This window comes from Leptosomus discolor, chromosome 2 (assembly GCF_034619465.1).
Source record: "Leptosomus discolor isolate bLepDis1 chromosome 2, bLepDis1.hap2, whole genome shotgun sequence".
NCBI lineage: Eukaryota > Metazoa > Chordata > Aves > Leptosomiformes > Leptosomidae > Leptosomus > Leptosomus discolor.
In genome coordinates this window covers 21,990,341-22,013,120 of record NC_141392.1, presented here as the reverse complement: position 1 = coordinate 22,013,120, position 22,780 = coordinate 21,990,341, and the positions used below count along the sequence as shown (strand labels likewise).

Genomic DNA, 22,780 nt, shown 5'->3' with positions numbered 1-22,780 from the left:
CGTTTGGAGATCGTTGGTACCTAACTACTTGCAAGTGTTTCAGCAGACAGAGGTAATCTGTGAAAGACTTTTTTTCTTCCTATACCTTGTAATCCAGTCCCAAAAGCTATAGGGCAGACACAAAACATTTGCTCTGTCACCGGTGCTTTGTGGGGACTTGGCTGGCACATCCAGTGTGGATGGACTTGTCAATGTGGGGAGGAGTAGCTCCTTGTTATGCAAACACCATCTAGGATGGCTAATAACGTTCACATGAGTGGGCTGCTGAGCCGCCACGATGACGAAGCCACCAGGACCTCCACCTCAGAGGGCCTGGAGGAGGGTGAGGTGGAAGGAGAGACCCTCCTGATAGTCGAGTCTGAGGACCAGGCTTCGGTGGATTTATCGCACGACCAGAGCGGGGACTCTCTGAACAGCGACGAGGGTGACGCGTCCTGGATGGAGGAGATGTCCTACTACTGCGAGAAGTGCCAGAAATGGATTCCAGCAAGTAAGTCTGCCGGCTGTGTTGTCTCGCTTGCATTGCTGTGGTGGTTGTTTGCAAGGCGGTTACGCTGTCCTGCATACCTGTTTTACCGGGCAGCCCTTGTTTCGCTGTATCCTATCCGATGTCGGAGGAGAAAGGCTGTCTTGGCATTGCATGGAGCTCCGCAGCCTGATGCCAGTGGTGTGCGTTAGGCACTTCGATCCATGAAATGTAGGGGTGTCCAAAGCTGGCATTCCCTGTAAAGAAATGGGACTGTCTTCTTAAATTAGTAGAGAACAAGCGTATGCCTTCAAATCAAGCACATCCTCCTGAGTCTTCCTGCTGGTGTGTTTAGGGGACTTTGGCCAAGCAACTTGGCCTCTCTGCTCACTCAGATGAAGATAATGATTCTTGCTGTAAAGTTTTCTGGAGGAAAAGGGCTTTGTGATGGTGTTAGACTTGATTTTTTTTTTTTTTTTTCTGGTCAGTTTGTCGCACATTTGGAGCATATGGCTAAGCCTCAACCTTAATGGTTTCCCAGTAATGTGAATTTAAGTTAGCTTTCACAGAAGCACGTCCAGCCTGTAGCGCTAGCTTTGGGAGGCGTTTGGAGCAAACTGCAGAACTTGATCCCTCTGCTACTGCTGCCTGACATAAAATATATGCTGTTAGCCATGTAACAGATTAGACTTTACTTCCTAAATTCTGGATTATCAGAACTTATTAGATCCAAAGGCTAGATATTGCTAAGCACTGGTTGGTTTTTGTTTTGTTTTGTTTTAAACTCTTTTAAAAATTATTTGGTTGTGGGTTGGATTTTTTTTTTTTTTTTTTGCGGCTAGAAATAGGGAACTCTTCAGGTGGTACCTGCCTTGCAGATATGTCAGAGCTGCCCTTTTTGCCGTCTTAGAACTTGCCAAAAGTTACAATGTAGAAATCTCTCAAGATGTGTTAGTGAGTGTTTTGATGTTAATGTAATGGAACCAGCATTGTCCTATTAAGGTAGTATGCAGTTAAAGGGACACACTAACTTGAAATGTTCTAATGAAAAAAAAAAAGGGAGCAGAGTTAAAGATGGCATGAGATATCTTAAAGCACTTGATTTAATACCCATTTTATTTTACAAAGATGTTCCTCTCTCTCGTTGCTGCGGGAGAAATCCAAAGAGCAGAAAAAGCCAATCACAGAGCAACAGTAACTAGATACAAAAGTGCAAAGTAAACGAGCTGGAAAAGGGAAATACTGTTCTCTTTGCTAATTGTTCAGTAAGAGGGATGTAGCAGCTGTCACTTGTGAAAGCCACCAACATGCTTAGACAAATTATCACTTTTTACATTGAATTGCCATGTAGAAACTGTTCATCTACTAAGTGAGGGTTTTTTTCCCCCCATCAGACATAGGTGCAACTTTAATAGATTCTCCAATTCATTATGGAAGCAGAGCATCCACATATTAGAAATGCTTGATCTGGTGCTGTTACACAGTAAAAGAGATGTCATACTTTTAGAGGAAGACCGTTTGTGTGTGAATTTTCAGAAATGTTGTAATCTTAACTGTTTCCCTGTGCTGTGATTTTGGTTTTTAATTTTTCGTGTTTGTGTAAATTAATCCCTGGTGAGTTTAGAACTCGGCTGAGATTCATATGATGTTTTTTTTTCTCTCTGCTGCAGAAACCTAGAATTAGAGCGTATAACTTCGGATGTGTGGGGTTTTACATGTGGCTCTATCCCAGCAGATCGCTTTTGTTCATATGAACTTCTATGCAGGTTTAGCTTTACACAGCTAGGTATATGCTGAAGTGCTTTGCTGATTTGGGATCCAATGCATCAACTGCAGTAAAGAAAAAGTGTTTCCTGATTAATGCCAGGCCGTTCTTTTGGCTCTGAGTCTCAAGGAAAGAAGATCTTCCCCTGACAGGAGAAATAAATACCTTAAAGCTTCACGCCATGTCTGCTGCAGTGCATCCTGGAGGCTGCTGTCAACAGGGACCGGCAACGTTACTTTAGTAACAATTTGTGGACAGGGAAAGAGAGAGCTGCAAAGACATAGCAGCGAGTGGAAAGATGACATGGAAGAGAATGCTTGTATATTCTGATAGCCTTTGCAGTAGCATACCTTTTTTAACAGGTCAGCTTTTTTTTTTTTTTAAGTAGAGTGGGAAAACAGTTATTAATTGAAGTATATGGGTTATCCTGGGGAAGCAAAAAGGAATGAGAAACGCAGCAGAACCAAGGAAATCCTTGGCTTTGTACCTGCATTCAGATGTTAAGTAGAACGCCCCTTCTTTATGCCTGTGCTTTTCAGTTGGTCACTGCTGTCTGCTGCAACTGTGAAACGAATCTGCGCCTTCCATCGAATCTGCGCCTTCCATCGCAGCGAGTTCTGACGCTTCCTGGGAATCGTCTGGGTCTCTGGTCTAAGAAAAATGCAAAAACTACTTTTCTGCCTGATGTTGTAGGAAATCCAAATCTCCTTTGCAGCACTTTTTCCCATAAAAGGACCAAGAAACTGATTTTTGTCTATTCGTTTTAGGTCAACTTAGAGAACAGCTCAGCTACCTCAAAGGAGATAACTTTTTCAGATTTACTTGCTCCGATTGCTCAGAAGATGGGAAGGAGCAATTTGAACGGCTGAGATTAACATGGCAACAAGTAAGTAAAATGTTTGTGCCAGCAGAACAACCACAGGAGTTTCTAAAATTGTTGTTTGTTGTGTATGTGCTACCTAGAAAAGGAGGATCAGGTATAGGTAACAAAGAAACACATGCATGAACTTCAGAAATTAATTAGCTAAGGATTGCCTGCATATTAGAATTGGGCATTTGGCAGGTAAATGGAAAGATAATCATACAAACCACATTCCTTTTTTTTTTTTTTTTTTTTTTCCCTTTCCCCTTATGGTTGCTCGTGAATTCGTGGCTTCAGGCAGGTTTGGAAAAGCAAAATGAATGCAGTTTGGCTGCTAGGCATGAACAGTTTTTTGTGTATATGAGCAAATGTAAAACTAGTGAGGTGGCAACACACAAACAGAAAGCGTGCCAGCTCCCTGAACGCAAAGCTCCAACCCGGCTGCTTACTCACTAGCAACAGGCCTTGCTGGAATTTGCTATTTCAGCCACTTGCACACCTGAGCAATGAAAATAACTTGCATTATACAGCAACCACTGTATGGGCGGACTGATGCACATCATCTTGCTCTAAGCAGGAGGGGCAGGCAGGCAGTGCTGGCTGCCTCTGCACAAAATGAATTTGATCAGGCAGTAGCTGTTGCTCAGCGTTAAGTGTTTCCGCATGGTGAGCACCAGGCAGTATTTGTGAGACATCTGTTTGCATCCTTTGGGATAGTCGTGGTGTGTTGTCTCATAGCAGATCATTTAAAACATCAGTTGTAACTCCTGCAGTGCTTTCTCATGGTGCCCCATGCAGGGCTGTGCAGGGACAAAAGCTGGCAAAACAGTCTGTGGCTAGCAGACCGCAGCATTTCTGCAAGTTACAGATCTGGAGAGTGAAGGCTGCTAGCATTACACCCAGATCTCTTCAGAGTGGCGTGGGGAAGGGACAGACAAAATCAAAACAAGTCAGGAAGAAAGTTGACTAGTGAAGAGACTATCACCCTAGGCTTCCAGCAGCCAGAGCTGCTTCTGGGTAAGTGGAATTGAGGGAAGTGGTCAAATCAACTTACCTGAAGTAGGAAAAATGGGGATGCTGATTTCTGGATTTTTTTCAGAGTATGCGGCCTCAACAGATCCTTCTCTTTAGCCAGTTGAAAAAAGAATTGTGGGACACTGTCCCACCTGACTTAAAAACCACAAAATCCTAGATAAATAGTTATCAAACTAAGAGAGGTTGTGAGGCAGAAATAGGATAGAGGGGACATTAAAGCTGTCTATTTCCTCATTTTGGCATCTTCAGCAATGCATTCGAGAAACCCATGGCCCACTTTGAGGAGACCCATCTCCCCAAGAAAAACATTCTTGAAACTTCTGTGACAGTGAAGAGTAAGTCTCTATTGGAAGTAGTATCCAACTGAGACTCTGTGATTGTTGAAAGATGGTCCCAGCCCAGCTGATTTTAGTTGTATTCAGATGAATTGGGTAAATGTAATTAACAGTTCCTCACCTAGGATTTACTTACAAAGAGGTGTGATGTCTTTCAAACCTGCCCTTCAGTTTAATTATGTAATAGGTCAGACTGAATTTGGTTGTGGAGTACGTGAATGAGCTGTAAATGGATTGTGTTTAATGAAGATCACCTGGAGACAAACCTAATCCTTGCACACCCAGAGCAATTAGTAGATACATAACTTTACAGAGTTTCCAATGTGTTCAGTCTGAAATGCAAGTACCTAGAAAGACCATTGTCACTACCTTTCTGATGGATTGGATAGTGGGATTACCTGTGACCCTTTTTTTTATTAAAGACTTTTTCACTACCTCCACACTACATTCAGACCCCACTTGTGATATAATTTATTTATACAACCACTGCAAAAGCCTGTATCTCAGCATAAACCTGCAGAACTAGGCAGCTGTTAGTCCCCTGGGACAGAGAAATCTCTGGGAGAATGTACATCTAACAGTGGAATGACAAAAATGGGCAGCATGAAAGCAGGAAGAAGATGGATTGCAGAAATTGCCTATGTGATGTTGCAAAAATTAAGATATTTATGAGGAAGCAAAGATTTCTCTGTGTGTGGCAGTTCAGCAGATGAAGCAGAAAAGATTCACTTGTATCCAACACTTTCTGTTCCAGGTTGTCATGCTGGCAATGTACAATTTGTCTCTGGAAGGAACGGGCCGTCAGGGGTACTTCAGATGGAAAGAAGATATTTGTGCTTTTATTGAGAAACACTGGACTTTCTTATTAGGGAACAGGTAAAGATGTGATGTTTCCCTGAAGGTCTGGTTGGAGAGCCAAAGCAATTAAAACCTGTTGCACAGATGGACAAGAATCCTGTTTAATCTGGTGATATCTTTGTTGAGCCTCACTAGTGAGAAAATTGGGAGATTTAATACCGAGAACCTCAATGTAGGCATGAGGGGTGCTCCTGAGAAAGAATAAGCATTTCTTGGTGTGGAAAAACAAAACCAAGAATGTCACACAAAAGCAATGTAAATGCATATATTTTGATTTATTTCTTGTCTTCCTTTAGCATATGAACCTGCAACGCCTTTGAGTGTTTCTAAATCTAATGGGTAGGCTAGTCCTGATGTCACTGGGCTTTAAAGGAAAAAAAAAAAAAAAGAGGTCCAGCAAAGTACCCAGTTACTTGGCTATAAAGCTTGTATGGACCAAGTTCTTCAAAAAGGCAAATTTGGCTTCATCTTTTGGATTGTTTTGGAACTTAATAAAATAGCTTTTACATAGCAGGCATTACAAACCACTGAAATGTTTTTCAGTGTGTGTAAAGAAAGAAGCTGTAAGAGGAAGAACCCTTCTCATAAAGGGCAGCCTTCGCAGCACAGTGAGTTTTGTGCTGTATAGGCAAACAGCACATTTTTTCTGAGCACGCTGAAGCTGTCAAACTGAAGTCTCACTGTTACTGCATGTTACTGAGGCAGGAAAGAAACTGAGCGAGCCTTCCAAGTTGTAGATTTGATTGACTTTGCAGCTTCTTTTCTTCCCCAGGGATTTATCTGTTGTAAGATCTCCCTTTCTCCCTAACCAGATTTGCTCTTTGGCTTTGCTTTCATTGCTTGTCTGTGCCTCCTTGCTCTGTTCTCAGAAATGTTAGTGTTTGTCCCCTCTGGAAACCACAGGGAACCTGACAGGAAGGCAGCTGATGGCCCATTGTCCCTTGCTCAGGGAGCCATCACCTCCCAGGGTTTGCTGCTGCCTTTTGAGACCTGCCCTGGGAACTGGGCACTCCTTGCTCTGATGAAGTGATTACTGGCCTCAGACTTACTCTTTCCACTTGCCTGGACAAGCCACTGGTGGAGCAGGGACGGCTGAACCGTATGTGTAGCGGTTCCAGGCATGCAATGCTTTACTTCCTCAGCATGTTAAAGTACACCTTATTCAGACTCACTGTCACGCTCTGGACTCTGATCTGGGGCCCCTGAGTTTAATCCCTCACATTGAGGATCAGCACCCCAAAGTGTGTAATCGCAGCGCTCAGACAGCAGTGAATACCTGCTTGGCCAAGCCTAGCCTGAGTACTGAAGTTTTTGCTAGTGCAGGTGTGCAAAGGCGAGAAGGAATCCCGAGATCCTGTGCAAATACGGGTGTAGACCCTACACTGTGAGCCTGATTCTCTGGTATCCAAGGGAGCACCTCAGTTATGGGCTACAGGGGCAACTTTTTAATATTTCTTCTCATTTTTTTCCCCTAAACATCATGTTAGCCCTGTGAGCAGTTCTTAGAAGAACAAAAAGTTCTCTGATGCCCAGTAGAGTACACTGCCCTGCAGAGTGAAAGGCTTAAATGCAGCTCCCTGACTCCAAGGGGCCAAAAAGGTGCTTCAAAATAGTTCAGTGAGTGTGGCCGACTGGTTTATTGGCTAGTAGGGATCCTCCTCCCCACACTGCAGGAGAGGTTTTATGGCAGAAATCCCCAAGCAGAGATAGGGCTCCAGTATATATTGTATACATGTGTCTGTGGGACAAGCATCATACTCTGTTACCTTGCTGCTTCCTGCAGCTCTGTTGTCCTCAGGGATTTAGTTTCCAGGCCCCTAACTCTGCTTCTCTGCAGTGTCTGACAAGGCTGCAGCTATGGAGGGCAGGGTGGTCAGATCCCAACTCCCTCAAAGTAGTCAAGGCAGACATTTAAATTAAGTTTGTCTTTCCTTCTGTGTGAAGTGACACCTTTCCCTTGCTTCTCCCATCCTGTACACCCAGAGTCCTGTTTGCCCTCTTCGCTAATGGACTATGGCTCTGCAGTGTCAGATCAACACAGCTATCACGAGGATCCTGTTTCCGTTCATGTGTCGTCAGATTGTTAGCAAAGGTAGCAACGTCAGCATTTGAAAGCTGGGGGTTCCAGTGGCAGGGTAGAGCTCTCATCTGTAGGCTCAGCATATGGCAGCTCATTGACAAAATAAAAATTGTGTCTCACCATGCTGCATTTGCATGGCGTTTATGGAGCACATGTACACAGCACTTTGTGCACCAGAGCCCGCCAGTACATTGTAGCTTGCCCTTCAGAGTGGTTCTCTCTTTGAGAATGTAACAAATAGCTTTAGCCTCTTTGAGGATGGGGGTACAGGGACTAAGTCATCCCCCTGCATCAGTGCCAGTAGCACTCTGCCCTTTCCATCTTGGCAGAGGGAGGAGGCTTCAGGATGAAAGCAGAGCTGGCGAGTGGGGACCTAACGCTTGTTTTCCCCTCTCCCACCGAAGGAAAAAGACCTCAACATGGTGGAGCACAGTCGCTGGCTGTCTCTCTGTGGGGAGCCCCTTGTTTTTCCGCTCAGGGGCACAGGAATTTGGTGAACCGGGATGGTGGAAACTGGTTCATAATAAACCCCCAACAATGAAACCTGAAGGAGAGAAGCTGTCTGCGTCTGCACTAAAGGCAAAAGGTAACTCTTTCTCTGATGGTGTGTAGGTTCTTGGCTGGGCCAGAGCTGACAGAGCTGGAAGACATGAGAAAAGTTTACTTGAAGCCATGTGTTTGTGTGCATGGACAGTTTCTTTGTTTTGCTCTGCTCTAATGGTTGACGTAAGAGGACTATGGTGCATATACTGTAGTGTGTGAAGCCTGTTATATTTTATTACCTTTTTGCATTGTGCTAACTGATTTAAAAGCTTTTGGGATTTGTGCAGGTTTGGGGTTTTTTTTAGCTGAAATCTACAATTTTTCTGCTCCTCTTTAAGCTGGGGAGGGTTTTTTTTATCTTTTGTCACTAGATGCAAATGCCCTTCTGTGCAGAGGAGCAGGACTGGGGCTTTAATGAGGCTTCAGTGGTGCATTGGCTTTATGCTACATGTCCTGGAGTGAATTTCTTGTATATATTGAAAATACATCTTCTAAGATTTGTAGTCATTGTGTTTTTCTGACCGTATAGTATGTATCCAGTGACTGCAGGAGCTTAGTGTCTGTTAGAATAAGCAAACTACTTCTTTAGCAGCTTCAAAGCCACCTCTGGATCCCATTATTACCGTGGAAGGACTCAGGAAGCGTGTAAGCCGCAATCCAGTTGAATCAGCTATGGAGCTGAAGGAGAAGAGGTCTCGTACTCAGGAAGCCAAGGATATTCGGAGAGCCCAGAAGGAGGCAGCTGGCTTCCTGGACCGGAGTACTTCCTCCACTCCCGTTAAATTCACCAGTCGAGGCCGTCGTCCCGATATCGTCCTTGAGAAAGGAGAGGTGATTGACTTCTCCTCCTTGAGCTCTTCAGATCGCACTCCTCTGACAAGCCCTTCTCCTTCCCCATCTCTGGACTTCTCTGCTCCTGGCACCCCAGCCTCGCATTCAGCTACTCCCAGCCTTCTCTCAGAAGCAGATCTCATCCCAGATGTCATGCCACCACAGGCTCTGTTTCATGGTAAGAGATGCCGTGGTTTTGGTTTACCTATGAGCCACACGTAGTTGTCTAGGAAGATGCTATTAAAAAAAAAAAAAGAAACTCTCAATGAAGCTGCAGGATCTTTTCAAGGTAAGATGGAAGGTAACCGGTAATACTATGTTTGTCTTAGTTGCATATAAGCCTAAAACTAATCCAGTTGTCCATAGTTGTATCGCCAGCTTTTAAGGCCAGAAGAAACCACTGTTATCGTCTTCTGAGGGATCCTGAAAACAGTGGGTAGAAGACTTCACCTAGCAATTGCTGCACCACTCACCATAAGCATTTCACTGCATCACAGATTACACTGTTAGATAGCAACTCCAATTTTCTCTCAAATGTTTTTAAATGAGAGAAATTTTATTCTCATGGTAATGTTCCAGTAGCTTCATGAGTTTGAACATTCCAATTAACAGATGCTACATTTCAGTCAGGTTGCAAAGCAGTGATGCAGGCTGAATGCTGTTAGTTCCTTAAGAAGCCAGACCTCAATCTAATCAGTAAAGTGGAGAATAAATCACTTTTTGATGGAAGGAAGAACAGTCAGGTTCTGTAGAGGGACAAATCCTGTGCTTCTGTAACTCCTAATTGTTCCTTCAGATTAAACAGAACTTCTCCAGGGTATGCTAGCTGAAGGTATAGCTCAGCAGCTTGACCGTTTGATCCCCTGTCTTCAGGAATTTTCAACAATTTAACATTTGTCAAAGAGCACAAGCTTGCAGCTCAGGAGAGCTGTGTTTTCAGATGCCAAACTGCAAGACACCTTAGGAGCAGGATTGATTTTGTGTCCTGAGATCGGACTCCTTACAGTGTCTCCTGTCCAAAATGAGGAGGTCCAGAAGTATATAGAAAATGGAGTGTGTTGGGTAGACTCACCTTATTTATCCTTAGCAGAAAAGTCCTGTGACAACCCTTTGTGAATTGGGGCTTTGACGTTTACATTTTTTCCTGGATTATTTTGATCTGTTGAACAGATGATGAGGAGATGGAAGGAGATGGAGTCATAGACCCAGGAATAGAGTACGTGCCCCCTCCCAGTGGGACAGCTGGTGCTGGCGCTGTGATAGCCAGTAGAAAAAAAGTGAAGACAGCTGAGCAGATCAAGCAAGAGGTGGAGAGTGAAGAAGAAAAAACAGAAAGGATGGAAGGTGACAGTGGTGAAGATCCTGAAGAGTCAAATGCGTTGCTGCAGGTGAGGGGGCGAGACAAGAGGAAGCCACAGCTGGAGAAGGATGCTAAACCCAGAGCTCCCAAGCATACCTCTGTTAGCATCTATGAGGAAAAGCTGCTGCTGAAGAGACTGGAAGCCTGTCCCAATGCCATGAGCATGACCCCAGAGGCCCGGAGACTGAGACGCAAGCTGATAGTCAGGCAGGCCAAGAGGGAAAGAGGACTTCCACTCTTTGACTTGGACCAGGTTGTGAATGCTGCACTGCTCTTGGTTGATGGGATTTATGGAGCCAAAGAAGGAGGTGTTTCCAGATCCCCAGTAGGGCAAGCAACGTACAGAACTACTAGCCAGGACTTCAGGATCTTGGACAGATACCAGGTGAGTGTTTCCAAATCTAAGTGAGCTTTTGGCACTGATTATTTTAGAGCTTTTGCTGCAGACAGCAGTGTCACCTTGAGGTTATCTGACGCCCAAAGTGAAAAGGATTATGTGAATAAGACTCATTTTGACTTGGGGCTGTGTCCCCACCAATGTTTTTACAAGCCCCTTTCTTCTTGGACGTGCTCGTACAGCACAGCTGTCTATCAGTGTTGACACCACAAATGTCTATGTATTTGTACTCCAGCCCTGCCCAGACACTGATGGTGGAGGCCTGGAAGTACCCAAATAGGCGGTTGCTCTTTCATGCTATGTAGAAGGGAGATCACTTGCAGCGCTTTTCTGAGTCGTGTGTGCGGCTCATAGGTTTGGGTGCTACATCTGAGAGTGCGCAGCAGAGTCCTCTGAGGTGGGACCATTATGCTGTGGGTCCAGTGCATCCTGAAAGGCCCTTATTCTCCCTTTGTTGGTATGATTCCTCTGTGTTAAGTCATTGAGTAATCTTCCTGAAATGTGCTGCATTTTTTTTGTACATATAGACAATGCTGCCTGCCATGAAGGGATATCGACAGCAGACCACAAAGTTTCTGTATCGACTGGTAGGCTCAGAAGACCTGCTGACAGACCACAGTATTGTCAGTCCTTACACATCCCGTGTCCTGAAACCTTACATCAGGTACAGGTGGTCAGAGGTTGAATTTGCTCTGTGGGCTTGTGAACCGACAGCCCACGGAGAGGACACCTTTCTGGGGCAGTGCTCCTCACTTATCCTTGAAGTACAACCCAGTATACTGTGGTAACCCTGAAAGGACAGTGTTTCATTTAGCTGAGTAGTTAAACTGTCTTTGTGTTGGGAAGGGGAATCTCCAAGAGAGGGCAGGGCAGAGAGGGAATCACCATAGTCATTCAAGGCAAGTTGCACCTGCTTTTGGGTCAGAACCATGATTTTCTTGCTCCTGCTGTAAGGAGAGGCTGGCTTGGCATGCTGTGGATCCAGGAAGTGTCCTGGCCTCTGGCACAAGGGTGTTTCTGTTTAGCTGGGTGCTGTTTTCCCTCGTGAATGGAAGACTGTTCTTTTGTTCCAAGTTGAACATGTCAGAAAATATTTTATGGGCAGTACCCATTCAGCTGCAGTGGCAATTATTGTTGCTCACTCACTTTTTGTGTTTGCTTTTCATGTTACTGGCAGGCGTGATTATGAGACAAAGCCCCCAAAACTCAGGCTGCTAGCAGAAATCCGGGCGTATCCACACAGGAATGATCTCAAGTGGAAGGCTGAGCCAGAAGCACCCATTGATTACTGCTATGTTCGCCCTAATCACATCCCCACTATAAACTCCATGTGCCATGAATTCTTCTGGCCTGGTAAGATTCCTTCAACACTTGGTTTTCTAAGAAGGAAGTGGTTTTATTCAGAAAAAAATATTATTGGGCCAAATCTTTCTTCAGTTAGTGTTTGGCTCTGTTCTTAGAAAACCATTATCTGATGTCATAGGAATGCTGTTGAGATGGTGATATGGGTTTGGTGTCTTTGTCTTTTGGGATCATTTAGAACTGGGCAATTAGTCCCTAAGTAGCACAGCACTTAAACAAATTGGTTGTTTTGGATAACACCATTGCTGCCAATATGGGTAGTCAGTTACTGAAATTAAGCATCCAGTGAAACTTTTTGCAGAATCAGGGGCTGAAGTAAATAGTTTTATACCAGAGGTCTACTGCTCATTAGCTTCATGAGACAGTTTCTTCCTAGCAGCCTTAAGCTGGATATGTTGGAGTGAAATTTGGGAATTGCACTTAAAACTGCAAGCTTCACTGTTATATCCTTTATTTCTTCAAGCTTCAGTATTTGCAAGGTATGGGAAAGCTTGGGTATTGATTTTTATATTTCATTTCTTGAACTGTAGGCTCTTCGGGGACAGTGGCTGCCCTTTATGGGGGCAGTTATGAGGCTGTAGTCTTCAGTTCTTCTGAAATAGTAATAGTGATGTTCATCTACTGCATGGATCAGCTTTTGATCAGCAAACAACACGGCAGACTAATTTAGAAAAGCCCAGTACAAACAGTACACACCTTTATTCCAAGTAACTGTTTGCCTTATGTTTTGATTTGCAGATAGTGATTCAACAGGGTTTGCAGTTCAGCAGTGCTTATGCTGCAGTCAGGATCAGAGCTCTTTGTGCTACTCATTGTCCAAATTGTACAATTCGGGGGCGGGGGGGGGGGGGGGGGGGGGGCGGCGCGGTGAGGGGAGATACGGTGGCGTACCTTCCCTTTAACAAGCTGTTTTGGAGCTAATCAGAGACACTTGCAATCCGAACAGGGGCTGAACCCCTTTGTCATAGTCTCTCCTTTTCTGATAAAGCATTTGAAGTTCTGGCCAAGTTGGATCCCACTTTCATTAAGTTCTTCAGGACTCACCCTGTTTTATTTAACATAAGGAGCGTGGGTGTGTTCTACCCGACTGTGAACTGTTCATTAAATCAGAAAGCTGACACACCCATCAGCCTCCAAACAGGAATCAAAATCTCTTCCGTGGTGAAAATTTTCTGAGGCTGGCATTGTATGATTTATTGCACCTTGGTTCTGTTTTAGCAGGAGAGGCAAGCAAAGAGGTGATACCTCAGGAGATAAAGCATGGTGTCTTTGTGGATGGGAAGGATTTAGCTTCACAATGGGCTGGTACAACTGAGGAGGGGGGTGGGATATACAGCTGGGAGGGCATCATGAAGCTGGCACTGTTGTTAAGAGAAATAGTTGTAATTTTGCCTAAGTTTAGGCGTCCGAAGCGTGTGCACTTGGAGGTGCTGTTGTCAGTAAATGACATCTTAGATGTGTTTAGTTGCCCTCTAATAGCAATGCTCTCATTGGCTGAATTCTTAAGTTTTAGGCACTTCTCCAGGTGGGGTGAGCCCAGGCCTTAGTTCTTCTGCCTCTCCAAATCCTTCCTGTCAGAGCTCTTCTAGTTTCTCACAAGGCAGAAACAAGTTTGCAGGTAGTTACTGCAAATGAGCTGATGCGAAGCAAGATTCCCCGTTGTTGTCTCTCACGGTATCTTGCACCTTCATGCCCTAACGGGAAACATCTCCAGAGCAGACAAGTGGTAAACCATACTAAGCTAAGCATCTTCCTACAGGAATAACTGCGTGCTGAGGGGACGGCACTATTTCATAGACGCCAGTGTGCTCAGGGCGATGTAGCGTTCTTGTACAGACATGCTGTAAGGCACTTTGCAGTCAATTGCAGCCTTGAGATAATTAACGTGGCTCCCTATTGCCAATCGATTCCTCCCACGTCTTACTCCACCCAGCTTACTCTGTCTAGTCTTACTCTTACACGCAGCAAGAAAATAATTCACCCACTTATTTGTGCCTGGTGCTTTATCAAGTCTTGTGTCTCATCAAGAGTGATAAACATTACTGGAAAACATACTCTGGTATTTTGTTATCCCACGTTCCAAATATATGTGCAATTGCCAATTTGAGGCTGAAACTAACATTTATGGCACAGCTCCGCTATGTCTCGCACCTCATTTAGGGCTTGTCCACAAAAATTACCAAGCAGTCTTCTGTGCCTTGAACTGCACTGCTTGGCCCTAACATGCTGTGTGGATGCTCTTAGGCTGCAGCAGCAAAGTGATTAGGCAAGCTAACAAACTCCACTCAGAAATCACCAGCTTCAGGTGTTTCTGTCCAGCTTCTGACTCACATGAGCACCACTGCCTGAGAGGCTGCTTCACGCCCCAGATTAGGGAATTTGCATGCTAAGAGAGAATGGTTTGATAGCTTCGGTCAGGTTCACAGTGCAGCTCCACAAACAGCTGAGTATGCAGAAGAGGAAGCAGCAGGAGCTCAAGGCTAGGTGGAGAAAAGAGATAGGAACCTTAGGCAGGTAATGCTACCAAAGCTGAAGCCCAGTTTCATGTCTGCTGCATCTGGAGAGAGTTTGCAGGAAGAACAGGATGGTTCACCCAGGCTGATACACTCTAAACTGCCCCCCTTTGCTTGTCAGCAGGCAGGTCCTTGGCATTTCCCAACTGGAATAGGAATGACGTACACTGATGTGGTACTGGCCCAGCCCAGGTGAAATGAAGAAGCTAACACTTATCCATTAATGTTACTGCAGCTCTTGGGAGCCCCAGGCAAGGGGCACAAACTTACTAGGACCCAATCCAGCGAACATTTGCACATGGAAGGATCTTTATCCACACGCATATTTAGAACTGGGTCCCTAGCAGAGTCTGCTGATACAGCTCAGAATACAAACCAAGGAAAGGTTAGCTGGCTGCTGAGATCGTGTGATTGTTTTCTTTTTTCCAAACCATCCTGTTTGAGAGAACATGCTTTTTTAGTTTTAGTTTCATCCTCGAGTCATTTGGGAGGAAATCAGCTTTGTTAATTTCTCCATGCAAGAATCCCCACCAGTAAGCAGGTCTAATTTTGTCTGTGTTTTGTTGAAACATCTCTCAATATCAAAGCTTTGAAATAAAGATAAAAGGAAGGGATCAAGGCAGGGTTTCTAAAAGGCCTTAAACCCCTGAATTTCTGTGCAAGTGTGACACTTTTCTTCTGGTTTGCCATGCTTTCAACTGCTGTTTCTCTCTTTCTCCGTAGGAATTGATTTGTCAGAATGCCTGCAGTATCCAGACTTCAGCGTTGTCGTCCTCTACAAGAAAGTTATTATTGCCTTTGGCTTTATGGTGCCAGATGTGAAATACAATGAAGCTTACATCTCTTTTCTGTTAGTTCACCCTGAGTGGAGGAGAGCTGGGATTGCAACCTTCATGATTTACCATCTTATCCAGGTAATGAAAAAAATCCCATGTCTCTGCTAAAGACCTAGCTCTCCCTTCTGGTGTGCACAAATGCAAATACTAGAATGTAAGTAGTCTTGTGTTCCTCCTTTCTGTCTCTTTCACCTAGCCCTTTCTTTGCTTACAGACTTGCACAGATTGTCAGCAGCCCGTGTGAATATTATGGGAGGAAATCGCTTCAAAAGCAGAAACTAAAATGTATTTAGAAGAATAACCATATTGGTTAGGCCCTCAGAATTAGTGAGATGCTGTAGACTTAGACTGTCTTGGGATTAACTTTGTGTTCTTCAGTGGCCAATAGTTCACATAACAGTAATACTGTAAATTTGGGGTTTAAAGGAGAAAATGAGATAATACTGGGAAAGTTCAGTAAGAATCTACTACAGCATTTCTTGGCTACAGCTGGAGGTTTACTCTGTGACCAGGGCCATTGCATTACATCACTTGCTGATCTTAATCGTTCTCTTTCACTTCTAATATGCTGGTTCAGATCCAGCTGAACTGAAGATAAAGAGTAAGTGTTTGCAACCTCATTCAAATTTGTTCAAACTAGCTTGTACTGGGCTTCGTTCCACAGGGACAGTTGGGAAAATTAATCTAAGCTAACTAAAGCCCACCACTAAAGGGGTGGTATTAAAGTAGGTAAACTTCAGTAAATCTCTGAATGAATACTGTTATACAGGTGGCCCTAATTCCATTCACTTCAATTAAACTGCAGGAAAGTCAGGTTAATTTTGAGTGAGGATGCAGACAGATGGCATTTTTAGAGCCCAACTGTGCCTCTTCAGCAGGGCCCACAGTTTTACTGCTCCCTGAACTCTCTTGGCAGAGTTGCTGATGTGAAACATTCCTTAACTTGTTTTAGTCGAGATGAGCTGCACTAGCAAAAACTCGACATTGAAACTGTTTCTCCTCGTACTCATTTGGCTGAAGAGAGGTAGGGAGTGCTGGCAGAGCCTTGGGAATGGTGATCTGTCCCTTGGAAAAGCAGTTTCCACTGAGAGTAGCACTTCTGGGCCACCCGAGGCTAACTTTTCTACCTACACAGCTCTCTGCAGCGTCCACCTCTCTCTGCTCTACATGTTGACACAGGCCACTAACCAATCTACTCTATATTCAGCCCTTACATTTCCTGTGCATCTCTGTATAAAGTGCTTTTAAGTAAATTGCCTTCAACTGTAGTCTGTTGACATGGGATGTCAACGCCTAGTGAGAACAGGCACGAGCAATGAGCCAGTTTGCTGGGATCCAGCAGCTGGACTCATGTCTCTCCAGCAGAGTTGGGATGTGTTGGCAAGTCAGCTGTAGAAAATCATCACAGCTTTTTCTAGGACGTATCACCTAATCCTGCTTGCAGGTAGACTAGCATAAAATGGTCATGTTAAGGAGAGCCAGGCAGGTTTGAGACTGATTAGGCTCACTAGCAATGAGAGATCACCATTGTATGTTCAGCTCACGTTAGATTTATTATTTCATTGCTGATTATTTGTCAGTGGTAGAAAGCATTTAGTCATGTAGGAGAAGAACTGATGGTTGTGACCTGTTCCTCAGTCAACAGATTGTATGTGTTGCTTTGCAGCCTGTGTAGGCTGACACAGGGGTCTGCTCTCTGTAGCTAGAGCCTCTTTTGTACATTTTTTGGATTAAGGGTAATTCTCTGTCTCTTGGACCAGTGTGCTCAGTTTGGGGATGAATCCTTGGAAACAGCATAATCTAACAGAAAGTGTGTTGATGCAAATGGTGCCTTGGTGATGGGTTTGTTGTCAGAAGTTATCCCCTAATGCATCCAGCCCCGAGGACCAAGCTGCATGTTCCTAATGATCTCATTCCAACTTCCTGTTCCTAAAAATGGCCCTTGATTATATTTTTTTCCCTTTTCTTCCCCCTTTAAATCCCTGTGAGAGTTTTCCCTTTGAATGATCTACCTTGGAAATTTCCTAAAGGATATTTGTTACTGTTCCCACTTACAGTATGTTCAATACCATAGAATACTATTAAAAGACTAGATGAAAGCAGGAAAAAAATTATTATATCGGCATCTTTATCAGAGAGCTGTTGGTTAGAGTAATCTGGCAACTAAGGTATAAGGAATAAGGTAACTTCAGCCATGCCATTTGCTGTCTGAAGTGAATTCCCTGCCTTCTCAGGAGGCGAGTGCTGTGCCCTGAAGGGTGGGAGAGGAGCTGGGTGGGATAGACAGGAATTCCAGCATGACAGCCCAGAGGTGTGCTGGGGCTGCTCCCGCGGTCCCAGAGAGCTCAGCTCTGTTTGCTGACAGGGAGGAGCATAGCGCCTGATCCACTGGCATGTTTTATCTTTTCTTCAGGCCATTGCTAATAAGTAGAGATTGGTGCTGTACACCGAGATTATTTTTAATTAACAATTACTTAGCAATTGACAATGGAAAACTGACAAATTGTAATCCAAAACCTGTTTTCATTGTCAGAGAGTCCATGTTTCCCAGGAACAAAGGCTCAGAGGAACAGCAGCGTTCCCTTCGCCTTTCAGCTGTTGCTATGTGTGGTAACTTCTGTGTTGAGGCCTGATTTTCTCACATTTCCTGGGTAACTTGAATACCTGAACTGATGAATCTCTTCACCTCCGCATTCCCCCAGAGGCTGTCTCATTCTCTTGCTATGATTCTTTTTTTCTTTTTCCCCCCTCCCTTGGCAGACCTGCATGGGCAAAGATGTAACCCTTCACGTCTCTGCAAGCAACCCTGCTATGCTGCTCTACCAAAAATTTGGATTCAAGACTGAAGAATACATTTTGGATTTTTACGACAAATACTATCCCTTGGACAGCAAGGAGTGCAAGCATGCGTTCTTTCTCAGGCTGCGGCGCTGATCCATTGGAGCTGTCTGAGGGTCTCTGAAAAGCCCAGTCTGTCAAGCAAGGAGCTACCGCTGCTTTCAGTGGAGGACATTGGCTGCCACATGAGAGCTAGAATGCACCAATGCCTTTATCCTTGGGACTCTGAATGTCAACAGTGCTATGTTGTGTGCTGAAACTGCAATCCAAGAGGATTGATTCCTACGCTGTAAGGGGAGAGGGCTGGAAATGCCAACTGGGACATGCTGAAACCACTGGAAGACTGAAATTCTTTATGGGGAGTTTTCCTGCCACTGTTACTTTGGAGAGCCTCATTGATGCACAAACAAACAAACAAAAAAACCCAAACAAAATAATACTTCACTGCAGAGGGGCCCCAGGGATTTCAAATTTTGAAACCTGTCCAAAAAATGTCACAGTTTTTTTGTTTATGGGAAATGAACATCTAAACTTAAATCATCCACAGTGCTTCTGTGATTTGATTGCTTTGTTAGGAACCATGTCTGGAATCCATGAAGGGAAATAAGATATTGGTGCATCTAGCTGGATGCTAACTTCAGGAAAGCTCTACAGAGGCCAGAACAGCAATACTGGAACCATGTTTTAGGAATAATGAAGAGCCTGCGAACTCATGTGATCCTGAATGCAAGGCTCAGAGGAGATGTCTTTCTCCTGCTCCTTCCCTACTGCCTCCCTTTCCCCTTGTTGACCCTGTGCTCAATGTGAAGTTCTTGTAGTACGCAGTGTTTCGTGTTCGGGAACAAGATGTCAAGCGGGTTTGTAGCTAGGCGAGGTAGGACGCAACAGCTGCCAAATCAGCTCTTTGAATTTGTACAACCTGTCTGCCAGTTGTTGATGCTGCAGATCAGCCCATTGGGCACACCTCTAAGCACAGAGCCAGCCTTGCAGGCTCCAGCATCCACCTCCCCCTGCTACAGACGGTCTGGCTAGAAGAAACCCAGAACAGAAGTCAGTGGTGAAGTTTGAGATTCAGGCTGTAGTTTGTAGAAGCAATCTGTCAGCAGCTTGGAAGGAGGAAAGGGTAGAGGTGGGCCAGTCCCAGTTCTTGGAAGCATCTAGGCTGTGATTTCATGGCTTTAAGTGTAAGTAAAGAGGAGAGCAAAGAATAAATAGAAATAACCAAGAATTAAAAAAATACAAACCCCGAGCAGTTTCTCTGGCAGTGGGGTCTAGTCCTTTCACACAGTTTATCAGCTTCTCTCTCTCCCTGACTTTTATTGCAGACGAACAGTAAGCTGGCAGTTGGCTCTGCTGCCTGACCAAAGGTCAGTCTGTGCATTTTAAATATACATCACATCGACTGTGCTGTTCCTTTCACATCAAGCCCCACAGAAAACTACACAACAAATGTGACTTCTTTGTTCTTAATCCACTGTGTATAGCCGTTGGGTGCCTGGCTATAGTAGTAGTTGCCTTAATGGAGTCTTCATTTTGGTAACAGCAGAGGGAGGGACACGAATTTATGTTTTTTTGTAGCCAGTGTACATCGTCACTAAAACAAAAACGGTGTTAGTAGGAGGGAAAACCCAAGCGTTGTGTGCCCTGCCATCTGTGCACATTTCTGCCTGCTTTATGACTATGTGAAAATTTTTGATGTTACTGATGTTATGAGTAAGCTGTACTTGGAAAGAAAAAAGTATCTGTCTTTATGAATGGAATTAAAGCCCTTCCCTTGGAAAGCCTACCTGTAGTTGTACTGGTTGTTAAGCTGTCTCTCCATCATCTTACTTCATTGAAATCTAGCAAACTGAAGTCTGGCCAATAGAGGATGCAAAGCATCTCTGTGGGCAGCAGAGCAAGGCAAGAAACTCTGTATTTCTCTACTGGGTGTCCACATGGAAGTGACACACATGCAGGCCCTAGCAGGCTGTTTCCTTGCCAGCCAGCATTAGGATATAAAAGATAGTCTGAAGAAGATGACCAGTTCTGCATCATGTTCTAAGGTGGCCATGAAGATTTTGAGGAGCTTCTTGTTCTGTGCTTACTCCTCTGTGGCTTTGTCCCTCAGAGGGAGGATGCCAAGTGATGAAGGTGTTAGAATAGCCCTGGGATTCCTGCTGTGCTGAAAACCTCATTCTATCCAGGTGGTTCATTTATCCCCAGATCCTCAAAGGCAATGAAGTGATTAAATGCCTTTGAGCCTTTGCACCTCAACCATTTTGGATCTGTCTTTCTCTGGAGAAGTAGAAATACTGACATTTTCCTTCTTTAGGAAGACTGATAAGAATTAAAGACTCATTAAAGTTCACAGGGGATGGCGATCAATATTGCTGTTCTGCAGGCTCCAGAAATAAGAAATTGCTTTGCGGCTCTGCAGATCTGCCAGCGTTTATGTGGACATGGCTTGTTTCTTGCTAATTTGTCCATATTTCTTGGAAAATCAGCTAGTTAATGGCTATACTTATTATATCCCACACTCCTAGAACTGTGGGCTTAAATTTTGATCCCTTGGTGTTATTTTATGTGATTTTTGTAAACTCCCCACCCTGTTCCTTAGTGCTGCCAGTGAAAATGTAGCATGCCTTTGAATTGCTCGCATGAGATCCTTCCTTGTTGATCCTAATGGCTTTGGTGGGTGAAAGCATGGCTGACTCAAGGACTGCTTTGCTAATACTATGGGCGAAGAAGCTGTGACCCAAAATGACCTTCCTGACTTGCAAAGGGATCCCAGCAAACCTGATATGAAGGACACTGGTGAAGTCTGCAGTATCTGTGTATTATTTTTTCTTGGCAACTCAAGCTGTCTGTGTGAGCACGAAGGCACTGTTTGGTGAGCAGGAGTTCACCCCCTACTTTCAGCAAGAGTCTTCTAAGGCCAGGAAGTTGAGGCCAGCCTCCTAACAGGCACTATGTGAAGTCAGGTGTGCAATCTGATCAGGGCTGGCAGTCTGCCCCGGGGAAACACGCTGGGGTTGCCAGGGAGCTCTGCCTGCCCTCACTAGGCCAGCACCAGAATTAGGCAGCCTTTGAAGCAGCTATAAAATAGCTGCTGCAGCTCCATCTCTTTTTTTTTGGTGGCTGCACAGGGACCACTTTAGTGTCGTCTCAAGAGAACATTTCCTCCCCAAAATGTTGAATAACAAGAAGCCCAAATGGCCCGTAACAGCTCAAGGATACTGCTTGAATGGTCACACAGAGCTGGCTTTCTCTGCAACAGATGAAGCTCTTCCAAGGCACGCAGTGAAACAAACTGAGTGCTCTTAGCCCTCTATTTCCCTCCTCTTTGTGCCTTGGAGACCAGCATGATGAGTTACATTAGCTGTCGTTAAAAAACCAGCATCCACCCCGCTTAATGACATGATTACTCCATGCTTCCCTGAGCTGCGCAGTGACTGCAGTTGCTAAACGCAGCTCAGTTTAATAGAACGAAATTTTCTTGAAGAATAAAGGTGGAACCTCACCCTTCCTAATAGGGTAGCAAAGCCCAAACCTTTCCACATGCTTGTCTGAGCTTTGATACTTCACACCCAGGAAGCTGCCCACTGTGGTCAACATATCATGCCCCATGATCTACTGTAGCTGAGCTGAGTAAATACTGGAATCATTCTGCATAGTCGTCAGTAATTTTGTAGAAGTAACGCTTTGCAGTTTACTTTGAAAGAGAAGTCTCCTACCTGAGAGTCCTGATGTTGCACATGTATGTGCCAAATGCTTCTATTCAGGTTTCAGATCCAGTCTGGGGGAAGCAGCAAAAGTCTGCTTGGTCCGTTCGTTGCCACCTGGGGTGTGAGGATGTGCTTCTTTGCAAACCCACCTGCTTGTGATGATAAGCTCTTAGCAAGTGGTTGAGCTAAATCGTCTTTATCCCTTGTCTCTGACTACTTTGCTTACATCAGCTTGCTCCAGGAGGTAACCTGGTTCACAGGGTTGCTTCCCTCTAGCCCTTGTTGGTTTTTTTTCTGGAGGAGACTCTGACCAAACACTGCCTGCCACATCAGATTGTGCAGGAAACTGAGCCCCTGCCGCTGTGACAGATGAGTAGCCAGTTCTTCCCTGCAAAACCAGCTACCTCCTGCCCCTGCAGCAGCAAGCCAGAGTGCCGGTTCCGCTTCCTTCACCAGGCAGGCGGCGTTAGTCAGGCAGAGACAGTGAGTTCAGCTGCTCCAGCTGCCTGCGGGAGGGGAAGGGCAGCTCCCTGTGGCAAGAACAGACAGCCACTGCCACAGAGCAGTGGGAGCATCTCTGTGCGGGCCCTGCCTCAACAGGACCCTTCTCACTGTGCTTCTCTACCAGCTCTGTCAACACAGAAACCCACGGCAGCTTCTTATGGTTGTACATTTAAAAAAAAATAAAAAAGGTCAAACTGGCAAACTTGTCCTCCTTCCCCTTGGATTTGTGCTGGAGGCTTTAAAAAAGCATCCTTTTTCCTGCTGGCTCACACCGTATCTCTGGCTCCTCGGGATTTACAAGGGTGCTTCTTGCCTGCCCTTGCCAGCACTGCTGTGGGGGCTGTGCCCCGGCCAAAGCCGCTTCGTGTGGGGTGGCGTGCGGCGGCGGGGCTCGGCCCCCGCTTCGCAGGGAGGGAAGGGGAGCCCAGGGATGCCGAGAGCACGGCTCACACGTCAGCCGGAGGCCTAAGGCCCAGAGGGAGGTTTGG

At 45.0% G+C, this 22,780-nt stretch overlaps 1 protein-coding gene across 5 annotated transcripts; it reads left to right on the top strand.

Moving 5' to 3' along the window:
- Window positions 1-120: 120 nt before the first annotated feature.
- Window positions 121-19,867, top strand: KAT14 (lysine acetyltransferase 14). 5 transcript variants are annotated; one of them, XM_086460722.1, is made up of 10 exons: window positions 121-490; window positions 2,999-3,117; window positions 5,218-5,339; window positions 7,806-7,987; window positions 8,537-8,953; window positions 9,946-10,520; window positions 11,060-11,196; window positions 11,776-11,885; window positions 15,131-15,321; window positions 18,004-19,867. In XM_086460722.1, exons 1-10 carry the CDS (start codon window positions 217-219, stop codon window positions 18,175-18,177), a joined length of 2,301 nt encoding a protein of 766 aa, XP_086316848.1. In that variant the 5' UTR covers window positions 121-216; the 3' UTR covers window positions 18,178-19,867. The 5 variants fall into 5 exon arrangements, with proteins under 5 accessions (XP_086316848.1, XP_086316846.1, XP_086316849.1 ...); XM_086460720.1 differs by having other exon boundaries at window positions 11,710-11,885; XM_086460723.1 differs by having other exon boundaries at window positions 8,534-8,953; window positions 11,060-11,109; window positions 11,710-11,885.
- The last annotated feature ends 2,913 nt before the right edge of the window (window positions 19,868-22,780 follow it).

Coding starts and splice junctions, on each gene's coding strand:
- KAT14 (XM_009958077.2), top strand. CDS start 217: ATGCAAACACCATCTAGGATGGCTAATAACGTTCACATGAGTGGGCTG. Junction 3,118..5,217: donor TGAGATTAACATGGCAACAA/GTAAGTAAAATG, acceptor TTTCTGTTCCAG/GTTGTCATGCTGGCAATGTA. Junction 10,521..11,059: donor GGATCTTGGACAGATACCAG/GTGAGTGTTTCC, acceptor TTGTACATATAG/ACAATGCTGCCTGCCATGAA.